Genomic DNA, 16088 nt, shown 5'->3' with positions numbered 1-16088 from the left:
ATGCCGAATCGGTATGAAAAAAAAAGTTCATCAGCACTGCCCCATTACATATCCTTGATAAAAAATAGAATAGCGCTCTTCCGATTAATATGGTGGTGTGAGCGGGCCCTAACTATCATGAGTTGCATTGCAGGCATGTGTTTTTGGCATGCTGCGATCTCTTTGTGGGATTCTGCTCTAAATGTCACCACAGCTCCATAATTAAGAAAAGTATCCACATACTTTTGGCCACATGAATTGCAGTATGTTCTAAATTGTGATTTCATATCCATCAATGCAAACGAAGGAGCTCCACAAGAAAAAAGACCAACTCTCCGTTCAAAAAATTCCATATAAAAATAAAGAGACAGTGTGATTATCCAAACTCTTTCACTCACCCCCAATTCCTGGAGAAAACAATGTAGAAACTTCCTTGGTTTATATGTTGGCACACTTGTCATCAGGGTTGTTTGTGGCTATATCTGATGTTCCTGTGGTTGCTCGTAAATCTGGATCCTGCATACAGTCAACAAACACATAAGTGGCTAGTCAAAAGTGACAATTAACTTATAGGTCATACATACAACATACCTCCCATCTTATGAAGAACAGAAAGAGAAACAAATCACGCGGCACACATAGGGCGCCACGAAAAATTTTGGTCACGCCCCTGACCACACCCCAATCCACGCCCATTTACTTTTTTTTTTTTGACCCTGGCAGAAGGAGATGTCAAAGGGATGGTGGTACTGAGAAAAATTCAGACGGCTGAGACTGCAGGGTGTAGACTCAAATCAGGGACTGTCCACTGTATCTGGGACAGTTGGGACTAGAGATGAGCTGATCGATTCACAGGTTTCTGATCAGCGTCCAGGTCAATGGTACTGGGCGGATGGACGCGAATCGCTCACGTTCCTGAATCCCCGGTGTAGCTTTTAATTAGCCATGGCTGATGTGACGTCATATGTGTGTCCTGCTCATCTCTAGTTGAGACCTGTGGATTTATTTTTTGTTCATTCATTCATAGTCGTAGCAACCAGAACTTTCTCATCTTTATGTAGCTTCACTATATGCATCTGGCTTTTTGGTGTCTGTAAGGCCGTATTCACACATGGCACGGTTATACATACAGTGGGGAAAATAAATATTTGATACACTGTCGATTTTGCAAGTTTTCCCACCTACAAAGAATGGAGAGGTCTGTAATTTTTTTTAAGGTACACTTCAACTGTGGGAGGCAAGATCTAAAAAAAATCCAGAAAATCACATTGTATGATTTTTACATAATTATTTTGCATTTTATTGCATGAAATAAGTATTTAATACAATAGAAAAACTGAATTTAATATTTGGTACAGAAAACTTTGTTTGCAATAACAGAGGTCAGACATTTCCTGTAGTTCTTGACCAAGTTTACACACACTGCAGGAGGGATTTTGGCCCACTCCTCCATACAGATCTTCTCTAGATCGTTCAGGTTTCGGGGCTGTCGCTAGGCAACATTGAGTTTCAGCTCCCTCCAAAGATTTTCTATTGGATTCAGGTCTGAAAACTGGCAAGGCAACTCCAGGCCTTACGCTTCTTACGGAGCCACTCCTTAGTTGCCCTGGCTGGCTGTGTGTTTCAGGTCATTGTCATGCTGGAAGACCCATCCATGACCCATCTTCAATGTTTTTACTGAAGGAGGTTGTTGACCAAAATCTTGCGATACAAGACCCTATCCATTCTCCCTTCAATACGGTGCAGTCATCCTGTCCCCCAAAGTATGATGTTTACCCCACCATGCTTCACGGTTGGGACAGTGTAATTAGGGTTGTACTCATCCTTCTTCCTACAAACACGGCAAGTGGAGTTGATATCAAAAAGTTCTATTTTGGTCTCATCTGACCACATGACATTCTCCCATGCCTCCTCAGGATCATCCAGATGGTCATTGGCGAAGTTTAAACGGGCCTGGACATGTGCTTGCGTGAGCAGGGATACCTTGCGTGCCCTGCAGGATTTTAATCCATGATGGCGTAGTGTGTTACTAACGGTAATGTTTGAGAATGTGGCCCCAGCTCTCTTCACATCATTGACCAGGTCCTCCAGTGTAGTTCTGGGCTGATTCCTGACCTTTCTCAGAATCATCCTTACCCCACGACGCAAGATCTTGCATGGAGTCCCAGACTAAGGAAGATTGACAGCCATCTTGTGCTTCTTCCATTTTCTAATAATTGTGCCAACACTTGTTGCCTTCACACCAAGCTGCTTGCCTATTGTCCTATAGCACATCCCAGCCTTGTGCCAGTCTACAATTTTGTCCCTGGTGTCCTTGGACAGCTCTTTGTTCTTGGCCATGGTGGAGAAGTTGGGTTGTTATTGATTGAGTGTGTGGACAGGTGTCTTTTATACAGGTAATGAGTTCAAACAGGTGCAAATACAGGTAATAAGTGCAGAGTAGGAGAAAAACTAAATGTGAGAGACAGAATTCTTGCTGGTTAGTAGGTGATCAAATAGTTACAGTCGTGTGAAAAAGTGTTTGCCCCCTTCTGTAATCAGGCCAATGTGTGGGTATGGAAATTTAACTCAGCTTCCCAAAGATGTGATAAACCACAGTTAATTTATGTTTTAAGGGGGAGTGCAATCACTTTTTTTTACACAGGGCCCTATAGGTTTTAATTTTTTTGCCCTGAATAATAAACACCTTCATTTAAAAACTGCATTTTGTGGTTACTTGTGTTATCTTTGTCTAATATTTAAATTTGATTTGTGATCTGAAACATTTAAGTGTGACAAACATGCAAAAGAATAAGAAATCAGGAAAAGGACAAACAGTTTTTCACACTACTGTATATAATAAGTAACCTATCTCTATTTTCTAATTACTAATTAAAGAGGTTTTCTCATTTCACCTGTTTCCATACCTAAGTTTGAAGATGTTGAAAATAACAAGTACAATAATACTCACCATCCCCTGCTCCAGAGATGTTTCTCTGCCGCTGCTCTTGGTAATTGTTAGGAGCAGTGACATCACGACTACAACCCACATGACCATTGGAGAGACATAGACAGAATTAAAACATAAGCTTTAACATACTTTCTTTTTCATTTTATGAGCTCATAGCAATTAATATCTAGTTCTTCGATTTTCCTTCTCAAGTGTACACATGTATTTAAATCAATTTGTGAAACACAGTAACTATGCCCTAGAACAGTGGTTCTCAACTCCAGTCCTCAAGGCCCACCAACTGATCATGTTTTCAGGATTTCCTTAGTATTACACAGGTAATAATTCCATCACCTGTGCAATGCTAAGGAAATCCTGAAAACATGATCTGTTGGTGGGTCTTGAGGACTGGAGTTGAGGACCACTGCCCTAGAAGAAGCAACAGAAGGGGTGAAACCTGTGTCGGGCAGAAGGTTGAACATGCTAATGTTTTTATTGCAATATTCACATTTTTTTCTGTAGCATGAGTAAGACCGATAATTTTACTCACATTTTACTAGTGATTAATGTGAACTAAGTCTTCTTGTTGACCCTATGACCCTGTTTGTGAGCAATTGTAGGAACATCTGAGAATGCTACAAATGAATTTGGTGATTAAAGTGGCAACACATAAAGTGAAGGAAATAATTATTTGATCCCTTGCTGTTTTTGTAAGTTTGCCCACTGACAAAGACATGAACAGTCTATAATTTTAAGAGTAGGTTAAGTTTAACATTGAGAGATAGAATAAAAAATCAAGAAAATCACATTGTATAAATTAGATAAATTTATTTGCATTTGCAGTGAAAAATAAGTATTTGATCCCCTACAAACCATTATGAGTTCTGGCTCCTACAGACCAGTTAGACACTCCTAATCAACTCATTACCTGCATTAAAGACAGCTGTGTTATATAGTCACCTGTATAAAAGACTACTGTCCACAGACTCAATTAATCAGTCAGACTCTAACCTCTACAACATGGGCAAGACCAAAGAGCTTTCTAAAGATGTCAGGGACAAGATCACAGACCTGCACAAAGCTGGAATGGGCTACAAAACCATAAGTAAGACGCTGGGTGAGAAGGAGACAACTGCTGGTGCAATAGTAAGAAAATTTAAGAAATACAAAATGACTGTCAATCGACATCGATCTGGGGCACCATGCAAAATCTCACCTCGTGGGGTATCCTTGATCATGAGGAACGTGAGAGATCAGCCTAAAACTACACGAGGGGAACTTGTTAATGATCTCAAGGCAGCTGGGACCACAGTCACCAAGAAAACCATTGGTAACATATTACGCCTTAAAGGTTTAAAATCCTGCAGTGACCGCAAGGTCCCCCTGCTCAAGAAGGCACATGTGCAGGCCCGTCTGAAGTTTGCCAATGAACACCTGGATGATTCTGTGAGTTATTGGGAGAAGGTGCTGTGGTCAGATGAGACAAAAACTGAGTTCTTTGGCATTAACTCAACTAGCTGTGTTTGGAGGAAGAGAAATGCTGCCTATCACCCAAAGAACACCGTCCTCACTGTCAAGCATGGAGGTGGAAACATTATGTTTTGGGAGAGTTTCTCTGCTAAGGGCACAGGACTACTTCACCCCATAAATGAGAGAATGGATGGAGCCATGTACCGTAAAATCCTGAGTGACAACCTCCTTCCCTCCGGCAGGACATTAAAAATGGGTCTTCCAGCAAGACAGTAAACCAAAACATACAGCCAAGGCAATAAAGGAGTGGCTCAAAAAGAAGCACATTAAGGTCATGGAGTGGCCTAGCCAGTCTCCAGACCTTAATCCCATGGAAAACTTATGGAGGGAGTTGAAGCTCCGAGAGATGATCTGCAAAGAGGAGTGGACCAAAATTCCTCCTCACATGTACGCAACCCTCATCATCAACTACAAAAATCATCTGACTGCTGTGCTTGCCAACAAGGGTTTTGCCACCAAGTATTAAGTGTTGTTTGCCAGAGGGATCAAATACTTATTTCACACTGCAAATTGCAAATAAATTTATCTAATTTATACCATATGATTTTCTTGATTTTTTCTTGTGGATATTCTATCTCTCAATGTTAAAATTAACCTACCCTTAAAATTATAGACTGTTCACGTCTTTGTCAGTGGGAAAACTTACAAAAACAGCAAGGGATCAAATAGTTCTTTCCTTCACTGTAGACCATGGAAGTTTCTACATTGCATTTATTCTCATAAAAAAAGGGTGGTGAGTGAAGAAATTTGGATAATTGTGCTGTTACTTTACACAGAAGTTGAAGAACATTAGAGTCTCTTTATTTCAAATCAGGTTGCTGATGCTTTCAAAATTGGTGGGCTTTGATGTGTTTGGCTGGCTTAACTTTTACCTATTCTCTATCCTCCTGAGTAGACCCCATAGCTTTGATTTGATTCTCAATTGTTAATGTCTTGTTGCTCCCAATACAGGAAGTTGCCCACCTCAAGTATTTGCCTGCAAGAGCAGTCAATGCATTGTAAAGCAAAACCCAGAATGTGACAGCGTTCGGGATTGCAAGGATGGATCAGATGAGAAAAACTGCAGTGAGTTTGCATGTATGGCAAAATTGATAGTAAACTTGCCACAATAAAAATTACAATTTCTAAAAAACTAATTTTTATGATTGATAAATCTTTTTAATACCACATCTCCAGATATGTACAGTTGAAACCAGAAGTTTACATACACTATATAAAAAGACACATATGCATTTATTAAGGTTTATTCTGATTTCATGTCAGATATTGAGAAAAACATGCATATGTGTCTTTTTATATTGTGTATGTAAACTTCTGGTTTCAACTGTATGTCCCACCTTATGCATATGTATGCTATATAGTTGCAACTTTGCCAGAGTATGAAGTGTCACATTCGGTGGGCTGTGCTGCGGGAATGAAGGAGCCTTGGCATATAGAACAAGTTTTTAGTAATAACTAATGCGTTTTGGCGCCGGACTGGCACTTTTTTCAAGGTAAAAAAATAGCAGAAATATTTCTTAGATTTTATTATATACTTGCAAATGCACTTACTAACTTCCATTGTAAAACATCTATCACATGGTTTGTTTGTTTGTTTTCAGGATATTCTGCACTAAAAAGTGAAAGCCTAGAGCAATTCTTGCAGAATAACACAAACACACCACAAATGTAGTGTGAACATGGTCTTAAAAATATTACTACTTTTAGATGAATATTTCATTTTGTACTGAAAAGAGAATTACATTTAACAACATTTTTGTAGTCATTTCATGACTACAAAATTTTGTACATATTTCCTGGTCTGTTTCTGAAAATTAATTAAGATTGGGCTCCCACTTGTCTTTAGATTCCTGCTTTTTAGTGTTGAGTGAGTATGTTCTATTAACCCTTTCGCCAAGTATGCTCGGGCCGAGCTCCGAGTATTTACAGCTGCTCGGTGATACGGTTGAATCGCTCCCGTGTGCATGATTTGCAACTGTTTGACAGTTTTATTACATGGGAGGAATGTCTATTTCTTACACATTCCTCACATGTAATAAAGCTGTCAAACAGTTGCAAATCATGCACACGGGAGCGATTTAACCATATCACCGAGCAGCTGTAAATACTCGGAGCTCGACCCGAGCATACTCGGAACAGAACATACTCGCTCAACACTACAGTGCTTTTCTGTTCCCTTATGCAATAAACGGGTGTTTTTATCTTTAATTGGATCCATTCTGTTTCCATTTGATTGACCATCATTTTACCATAATATATAGCCTACGACTGTTCTGCTAAAGTTCGGCAGTGGCTTTACGCAATTAGTCCCTTACACATTTGCGAGATCTGTTCTCCTGTACGTCTTTTTAGATGAAAACGGATTTCAGATTTTGACACAAGAGAGAGGAAACATTCCCCTATATTTCCCTAGAGACCTTTTCGTCTCTCTCTTCTGCCTGGATCCATTACTCCTTTTTCTCTAAAAAGATGTATGGGAGTGAATATCTCCTGAATGTGATGTGCAAGGGGCCTTACTCATTTGACTATTAGTTATTCCATGGTGACTGCTTATTATGCCCTCCTTCTTACTGTTCCTTTAGACTGTGGTACTCGACCTGCAATGCAAAAATCCAACAGAATAGTTGGCGGGTCAGATGCTTCAAAAGGAGAGTTTCCATGGCAGGTTAGCCTCAGAGAGAACAATGAACACTTCTGTGGAGCCACCATAATAAGTGCTAAGTGGCTGGTGTCAGCAGCTCACTGCTTCAATGAGTAAGTATAGCGGGATTTTATATCTAATTCCAGCATTCTTTTATTTCAAAGAGTACAAGTCATTAATTCCAACTATATAATAAGTGTATATGATTTGGTTAGAGTATGTTCCTAATTTTGATTAGGGTCTATTCTCTTGCTTTTGGTGGTAATAAAACCTATTTTGCTACTTCTATCAGAGAATGTTGTGGGCATACTCCTTGAGAATTGCAGAAGTCTGGATGCATAGATATATCATCCATTATCAATCATAAAAAAAAAAATGTACTGTAAGCATAGAAAATGGCACCCACGGGATATTACTCACTTCTTTAAAAATAGTCTGTCAGCAGGTTTTTTTGCTATGTAATCTGACAGCAGCATGCTGTAGGGACAGAGACTTTGATTCCAGCGATATATAACACTTAGTTTCTTGGATGCAGCAGTTATGATAGAGTCACAGTTTTCTCTGCTGCAGAAATAGCAGAGCTCAGTTGTTGAGCTGTGTATAACCCTGTTCACACCACAGCTTTCTGTGTACATTGTATAGTGACAGAGAGCTGCTAATCAGTGCTGGGGATTTGGTTGGTCTAGGAGGCACAAGGCCAGTTGTCCTGTAGTGATCCTGCTGATAAAACACTGATTGCTTTGAAACAGCAAAACAGAGCCTAGTAAGTGACACATCTTTGGAATCAGGGTCTCTGCTCCTACATTGGTGCGCTCAGAATACATAGCAAAAACCTGCTGACAGGTTCCTTGTAAGAGGCTAAGAACCTTTTTTACTTTAATCAAATCCTTAATAGGTTGAAACTGGTTCTTTATTGGAGTTATCAGACATGCCAAAGCACTGATTATCTTAAAGAAGCATTTCCATCAAAATTTTTATCCTTTTAATATATTGCAATCATCATATTATATAGCTCTGTGTACTTACAATTGCTCATTTTGCATTTCTACCCATCTAGTTGTTCTCTTTTCCATTAAGTCTATGACATCACGTGATTAAAAACTGACTAGCTGAATCCTTCTAAGCTCTATGTAGAAACAGGAGGTACATTTTTCCTGTACAAGTCATTAGTCACTACAAAAGTTCCTGGCAGTGTGGAGGAGGCAGCAGCCGGGTCAGGAGTTGAAGATGGGAATGATAAATGCTGGGACAAGAGACTTCCTGTTTCTACATGGAGCAGAGAAAAGATAAAAATTAGCTGGGTAGAAAGGCTAAATGAGCAATTGTAAGTACACAGTACCATATAATATGATGATTGCAATATATTAAGAGGATAAAAACTTTGATGGGAGTGCCTCTTTAAATGGTCACTCCCATTTCAAAAAAACTTAGTAGAAGCAAATATAAGAAGCATTGTAATTAGTGATGAGCGAGCATGCCCGTTACTCGAGATTTACGAGCATGCTCGGGTGTTTTCCGAGTATCTTCAGCATGCTCGGGTGTTATGTTTGAGTCACGCCGTGCGCATGCTTTGCGACTGTTTGACAGTTTTAATACATGTGAGGAATGCCTGTTTCTTAGCATGTATTAAGCATGTCCGAGCATGCTCGCCAAAAGCAGTTAACAGAACATACTCACTCATCACTAATAGTAATATATCTTATCCAAGAAATCAATTTTCCCATCCATTAGGTCAGAGAAAACTGAAAATTAGAGATAGAGGCTGCAGAGGTGAAATTGTCGAACAATATTGTAACACTTCCGCCCCGCTGTGCTGAGCTGTATGTGCAGTGATTGACAGCTCAGTTTTCCAGTCTGGTGCAGGGGCATGCTGAGGTGCCTGTGCAGTAATTGACAGCTCAGTTGTCCAGTCTGGTGCAGGGACATTCTGAGCTGTCTGTGTTTTGATTGACAGCTTGGCCGTCCAATCTGAGACTGGGAGGTGCTGAGCTCTCATCAGGTGCTATTCAGTTCCCATAATTGCTCAGTTTTTTAGCTGACCTGGCAGTCCCAGATAGCTGTCAGCCGTAGCTTCAGCTAAGGGTGTTGGTTTACTTTGTGCCTTGTATTTTGCCCATTGTTCTATTGCTGCCTGACCTTTTACCTCATTTTGACCATCCATTTGTTTAACCCCTTTGCTCTGATCCGCTATCCTACTGGTATTTTTACCTCGGACCATTACCTGACTACACCTTTGTCTCTTCCTTCTGTTTATGACGTACCCTCCTGGTTATTGACCTCGAACTCCTCAACTATCCAGACTCGCGGCTTGTCCATGAGAAGTGACTCAGCGTCACATTACGAATGACCAATACGTTTTTCTTTCTCGCCAGTATGGAACCTGTTCACACGCTCAGTGACCAGGTGGCGAATTTGACGCTGATGATGCAGGATCTGGTAAGGAATGCCAGAGTCTGGAATTATTGCAATATCAGCTGCAGGGTCAGATGATTATTTTGATGAAAACTCCTGTTAGCCTTCCATGGCCGGCAGTGGCTGTGACGTCAGTACCCTCTGATGTACAGTTGATTTCTCCTGAACATGTAATGGTTCTCCCTGATAAAGTTTCGGGAGAGAAAAAACAGTTTAGAGTTTTCAGGCAAAGCCGTAGGTTATTTTTTACCCTGTGTCCCAGGTTGTGAGGGGATGAGTTCCAGTGGGTGAGAATAATCATGTCCCTACTGTGAGGGGGTCCTCAGACATGGACATTTTCCTTGTCCTCACAAGCCCCAGAACGTACTTCTGTTGACGCCTTAGGCCTGATCTATGACAAACCTGACAGGATCCAGGATGCTGAGGCAAAGATAAAGAACCTGGCACAAGGGGGCCACACTGCTAAGGACTACTGCACTGAGTTTCGGCAGTGGTCTACTGAAGTTCTGTGGAATGATGCAGCTCTCAGATGCCAGTACCACAAAGGTCTTTCTGAGACTCTTAAAGACCCTCTGGTTCTTCATGAGCCTTCTTGTTCTCTTGCGGAAGCCATGACCCAGGCCATACAAATGGACCACAGAATCCGTGAAAGACGTGGTGAACAGCAGGCTGCACGTTATACTTCCCCGGAGCAGGTCCATTTAACGGAGGTGGAGCCATCGGAGGTTAGAGTTGCCAGTCTTCGTATTGTGGAGAGAAAATGTAGACAAGATCTTGGACTCTCAAAACCAAAAAACGACCCCCATTATAGGTGTATAGACAGTCATATATACGACATAATCAGATAATTTGTAAAGTTAACAATTCTTTATTTAAACACAACAAGCAGAAATCCAGTAAAAAATTGCACCTAAAAACCCATTAAAAACCAATGGGCAGTGTGGTACATAGATGGTAGTATTAGGACACAAGTTTTTTATATATATATATATATATATTGTGACAGTGTCACTGGTTTTATATGTGAGGAGAGGTATGTGTCACTCAGGATGCTCTCCTGTGTGAACTAAGACCTACTTTATTTCTGCCAGCATGTTTTATGCTGGTGGGTTTACTTTGTTAAAGGGTGTGTGGTTTTATGGGAAGGCAAAGAGGGCAGGACGCCATTCCCCCTACCTCCCCTCAGGGTGTGGCTGAACAATGTGTAAAAGCTCAGTCCCTTTTTTTTTCTTTGGAGTGTGGTCTGGAGAGTGAAGTCTCCAGACAGTGTTGTGGAAGCTGCAGAGCTTTTTACAAGGACTTTGCCTGTGCAGTTTGTGCTACCGAGAGCGGGCGGAACCCAGTCACCTATGGACTGAGCTATATTTTGTTTTCTTTTCCCGTTTAACCCAGAGGGGTCTTGTTTATTTTTCCTGTGGAACCCTGCATGAGTTTATGCCATATAATAAACCAGCAGGAAGGTAACCTGAGAACCTGTGTCCTGAGTCTGCCTCCGGGAGAGCCGAGTGAGTCATCTTGCCACAATATATACAGTACAGACCAAAAGTTTGGACACACCTTCTCATTTTAAGATTTTTCTGTATTTTCATGACTATGGAAATTGTACATTCACACTGAAGGCATCAAAACTATGAATTAACACATGTGGAATTATATACTTAACAAAAAAGTGTGAAACAACTGAAAATATATCTTATATTCTAGGTTCTTCAAAGTAGCCTCCTTTTGCTTTGATGACTGCTTTGCACACTCTTGGCATTCTCTTGATGAGCTTCAAGAGGTAGTCACCGGAAATGGTCTTCCAACAATCTTGAAGGAGTTCCCAGAGATGCTTAGCACTTGTTGGCCCTTTTGCCTTCGCTCTGCGGTCCAGCTCATCCCAAACCATCTCGATTGGGTTAGGGTCTGGTGACTGTGGAGGTCAGGTCATCTGGCGTAGCACCCGATCACTCTCCTTCTCGGTCAAATAGCCCTTACACAGCCTGGAGGTGTGTTTGGGGTCATTGTCCTCTTGAAAAATAAATGATGGTCCAACTAAAAGCAAACCCGATGGAATAGCATGCCCCTGCAAGATGCTGTGGTAGCCATGCTGGTTCAGTATGCCTTCAATTTTGAATAAATCCCCAACAGTGTCGCCAGCAAAGCACCCCCACACCATCACACCTCCTCCTCCATGCTTCACGGTGGGAACCAGGCATGTAGAGTCCATCCGTTCACCTTTTCTGCGTCGCACAAAGACACGGTGGTTGGAACCAAAGATCTCAAATTTGGACTCATCAGACCAAAGCACAGATTTCCACTGGTCTAATGTCCATTCCTTGTGTTCTTTAGCCCAAACAAGTCTCTTCTGCTTGTTGCCTGTCCTTAGCAGTGGTTTCCTAGCAGCTATTTTACCATGAAGGCCTGCTGCACAAAGTCTCCTCTTAACAGTTGTTGAAGAGACGTGTCTGCTGCTAGAACTCTGTGTGGCATTGACCTGGTCGCTAATCTGGGCTGCTGTTAACCTGTGATTTCTGAGGCTGGTGACTCGGATAAACTTATCCTCAGAAGCAGAGGTGACTCTTGGTCTTCCTTTCCTGGGGCGGTCCTCATGTGAGCCAGTTTCTTTGTAGCGCTTGATGGTCTTTGCAACTGCACTTGGGGACACTTTCAAAGTTTTCCCAATTTTTCAGACTGACTGACCTTCATTTCTTAAAGTAATGATGGCCACTCGTTTTCTTTACTTAGCTGCTTTTTTCTTTCCATAATACAAATTCTAACAGTCTATTCAGTAGGACTATCAGCTGTGCATCCACCAGACTTCTGCACAACACAACTGATGGTCCCAACCCCATGTATAAGGCAAGAAATCCCACTTATTAAACCTGACAGGGCACACCTGTGAAGTGAAAACCATTTCCGGTGACTACCTCTTGAAGCTAATCAAGAGAATTCCAAGAGTGTGCAAAGCAGTCATCAAAGCAAAAGGTGGCTACTTTGAAGAACCTAGAATATAAGACATATTTTCAGTTGTTTCACACTTTTTTGTTAAGTATATAATTCCACATGTGTTAATTCATAGTTTTGATGCCTTCAGTATGAATGTACAATTTTCATAGTCATGAACATATAGAAAAATCTTTAAATGAGAAGGTGTGTCCAAACTTTTAGTCTGTACCGTATACAGTTATTGCGTATACAGTGACTATAACGGCTGCCTAAAATTAGGAAATACCCCAATACCAATTTAAAGACACATACAGGAGGGCCTCTGCAATAAAGCGGTTCTGCTATACAGTTATTGCTTATACAGTTACTGCAACGGCAGCCTAAATGTAGGAAAACCCTAATACCAATTTGAAGACACATAAAGGTGGGCCTCAATAACAAAATGTTCACATTATAAAGGTGCGGTTCTGCTATACAGTTATTGCGTATGCAGTGACTGCAACGGCTGCCAAAAATTTGGAGGCACTCCGATGCCTCTTGGAAGAAACATAGAGGAGGGCCTCAGGAAAAAAATGTTCCCATTATTAGGAAGTGGGTCTTCCATACTGTTATTGCCTATGCAGTTAATGCAAGGGCTGCCAAAAATTTGGACGCATCCCAATACCCCTTTGAAGGGTCATAGAGGAGGGTCTCAGTAAAAAAAATGTTCCTATTATAAAGGAATGGGTCTCCTATACTGTAATTGCATATGCAGTGTCTGCAAGGGCTGCCAAAAATTTGGACGCACTCCAATGCCCTTTGACGTAGAGGAGGGCTTCATTAAAAAAATGTTCCCATTAGAAAGGAACGGGTCTCCTATACTTGTAATGCCCATGCGTGCATGGGCTGAAAAACATTTACCCCTGGGGGGTATACATGAACATTCTGTATAACAAACATTTCCTACGGACATCATAAACAGCCTTAAAAAAAATTATGTGGGTGTTGCATTACGGTCACTCTGGTGATATGGTGGTGGAGGATGAGGAGAAGAAGGAGGACAACAGAAAATAGACAAAATCAGGAACCGTATACCCATGTCTGGGTGTGAAGAGGTGCATGGGAATAGACCTCCCAAAAAAAAGACACTGGATTTGAGTTTATGTTACGCTGCTATCATTCGGTGGTGTTGAGAAGTCTGGCCCAATACAGCCCTTGTTCATTTTTATAAGAGTCAGCCTGTCAGCATTTTCAGTTGACAGTAGGATGCACCTATCAGTTATAATTCCCCCAGCGGCACTAAAAACACGCTCTGAGAAAATCCTAGCGGCAGGGCAGGCCAGGCCCTCTAAGGCATAGAGAGTCAGTTCATGCCACGTGTCCAGGTGGATACCCAATAATTATAAGGCACAGAGGAATCACGGAGGATGTTGGTATGGTCAGCAAGGTACTCCTTCCGAATCTTCATAAAATTATCCCTCCTTGTGAGAGTACCCCGTGCATCAGGGCCTGTCACCAGCGTTTTCAGATGAGAATTTTTTTAATAATTCCGCAACAAGGACCTTCTGGTACTGACCCATTTTAGTAGACCTGTCCTTTGCAGGAATAAGAGATAGAAAGTTCTCCTTGTAGTGTGTGTCTAGAAGTGTCACCAACCAGTAACGACTGTCACTCAAAATATGGGGAACGCGAGGGTCATGGGAAAGGCCGCATAACGTAAACTCAGCCATGCGTGCCAGACTGCTAACAGGCAAGACTTCTGTGTCCTCACCGAGAGGACGACTGACCATGCTCTCCTTCTCATCCTCCTCCTCCTCCCTCTCCTCAGGCCATTCATGCTGAACAGACGGTATGACAGTTGTGCGGGTAGTACCGTCTATAGCGCAGGAAACTAGCTCCTGTTCTTCCTCCTCCTCCTCTTCCTCATTGTCACCTAATCCACGTTAGGATGAGATGACGCTGGGCTGTGTGGAATCACCCTGTATGGTTCCTTGCTCCATCTCATCATCCTCCGCCTGCAATGCCTCCTCTTTAATTGTGAGCTGCAATTGTTTCAGAAGACAGCGGGATGGTGACGCTAATTATGGCGTCATCGCCACTCACCATCTTGATGGAGTCCTCAAAGTTTTGGAGGATGGCACAGATGTCTGACATCCATGCCCACTCTTGAGGTCTTATGTGGGGAGGCTGACCTGAATAATGATGGACGTTTTGAAGTTGGTACTGAACAACTGCCCTGTGCTGCTCACAAATCCTTCCCAACATATGCAACGTTGAGTTCCAACGCGTGGGGACATCACACACCAGTCTGTGAGCTGGAAGCTGCAAACGCTGCTGAAGCACGGCAAGGCTGGCGGAAGCTGGAGCTGACTTTGTAAAATGGGCACACAAGCACATCTGGCAGATCTGGGTAGGTTTTGAGAAACCGCTGAACCACGAGGTTAAGCACATGGGCCAGGCATGGTACGTGTGTGAGCTCGCCTCACTTCAAAGCCACCACCAGGTTCCGGACATTGTCACACAAGACCATGCCTGGCTGTAGGTTCAGCGGTGACAGCCACAGATCTGCCTGCTCTTTCAGAGCTGTCCACAACTCTTCAGCGGTTTGCGGTTTGTCACCTAAGCATATTAGCTTCAGCACAGCCTGTTGCCACTTGGCCGAGGCAGTGCTGCAGTTCTTCCAGCTTCTGACTCATGTGGTCATTTTGGAGATGGAGACTGAAGAGGAGGAGGAGGTGCAGGAGCTGCAGAGTGTGGGGACAACCCTGATTGACCCAGGGTCCGCAATCCTCGGCGTCGAGAGGACTTGTTCCATCACCAGGTCTGACTGGGTCCTGGCTTCCACTATATTAACCCAGTGTGCCATCAGCGAGATGTGCCATCCCTGCCCACAAGCACTTGTCCACGTGTCCGTGGTTAGGTGGACCTTCTCTGTAACTGCGTTGTTGAGGGCATGGCTAATGTTCTGGGACACGTACTTGTGTAATGCGGGGACAGCACACCAGGAAAAATAGTGGCGGCTGGGGACCGAGTACTGAGGGACGGCCGCCGCCATCAGGTTGTGGAAAGCACCCATCTCCACGAGCCTAAAAGGCAACATTTTGAGCGCAAGCATTTGCGAAATGTGTGAATTTAGTAGTGTGGCCTGTGGTGCGTTGGCTGCGTATTTGTTTTTGCATTCCAAGGACTGGGGTAGGAACAACTGAACGCTGCGCTGGGACAAGGACTTGGAAGTGCTTGCTGATGGTGCTAGTTGAGAGTGTGCAACGACAGAGTTGCTGGGCAGGAGGCATCTTCACATGCACCATAGACAGGGGATTGGTGTGCACGCATAACAGCAGAACAAGCAGTGGTGTCACCCACAGACACTGTTTCTGGACCCTGGCGTTCGGCCCACTTAGTCGGGTGCTTTGCTGTCATGTGCCTGATTATGGTGGTCAGACTGCTAATTTTGCTACCCCTGCTGATGTTGGCCTGGCAATGGTGCAAATGGCCTTTTTGGGGTTATGTGCAGAGTCTTTAAAAAACAACCAGACTCTGGAAGACCTAAAAGTTGTACTGGTGACTTCCGTTGTGTTGGTGTTCCGGGGAACGGTTGCCCTCTTGTGTTTGTGGCCACCACACTTCTTGTTCCTGCCTGTTGTGGTGCTACACCTCCCTCCCTTTGTGTGCTGCTTTCCTCGCTCTGCA

At 42.8% G+C, this 16088-nt stretch overlaps 1 protein-coding gene across 1 annotated transcript in view; it reads left to right on the top strand.

Moving 5' to 3' along the window:
* TMPRSS9 (transmembrane serine protease 9) overlaps positions 1-16088 on the top strand; it is a 134868-nt gene that overhangs the window by 54690 nt on the left and 64090 nt on the right. Inside the window, exons 6-7 of the mRNA XM_073636898.1 lie at positions 5390-5503; positions 7021-7192. Of these exons, the coding sequence (XP_073492999.1) occupies positions 5390-5503; positions 7021-7192 (286 nt within the window). The remainder of the gene's footprint in view (positions 1-5389; positions 5504-7020; positions 7193-16088) is intronic.

The sequence above is a fragment of the Phyllobates terribilis genome, unplaced genomic scaffold (assembly GCF_046119375.1).
Source record: "Phyllobates terribilis strain yellow unplaced genomic scaffold, ASM4611937v1 Scaffold_1__5_contigs__length_1240528914, whole genome shotgun sequence".
NCBI classification, from domain to species: Eukaryota; Metazoa; Chordata; class Amphibia; order Anura; family Dendrobatidae; genus Phyllobates; species Phyllobates terribilis.
This window is presented reverse-complemented; position numbering and strand designations above follow the sequence as displayed.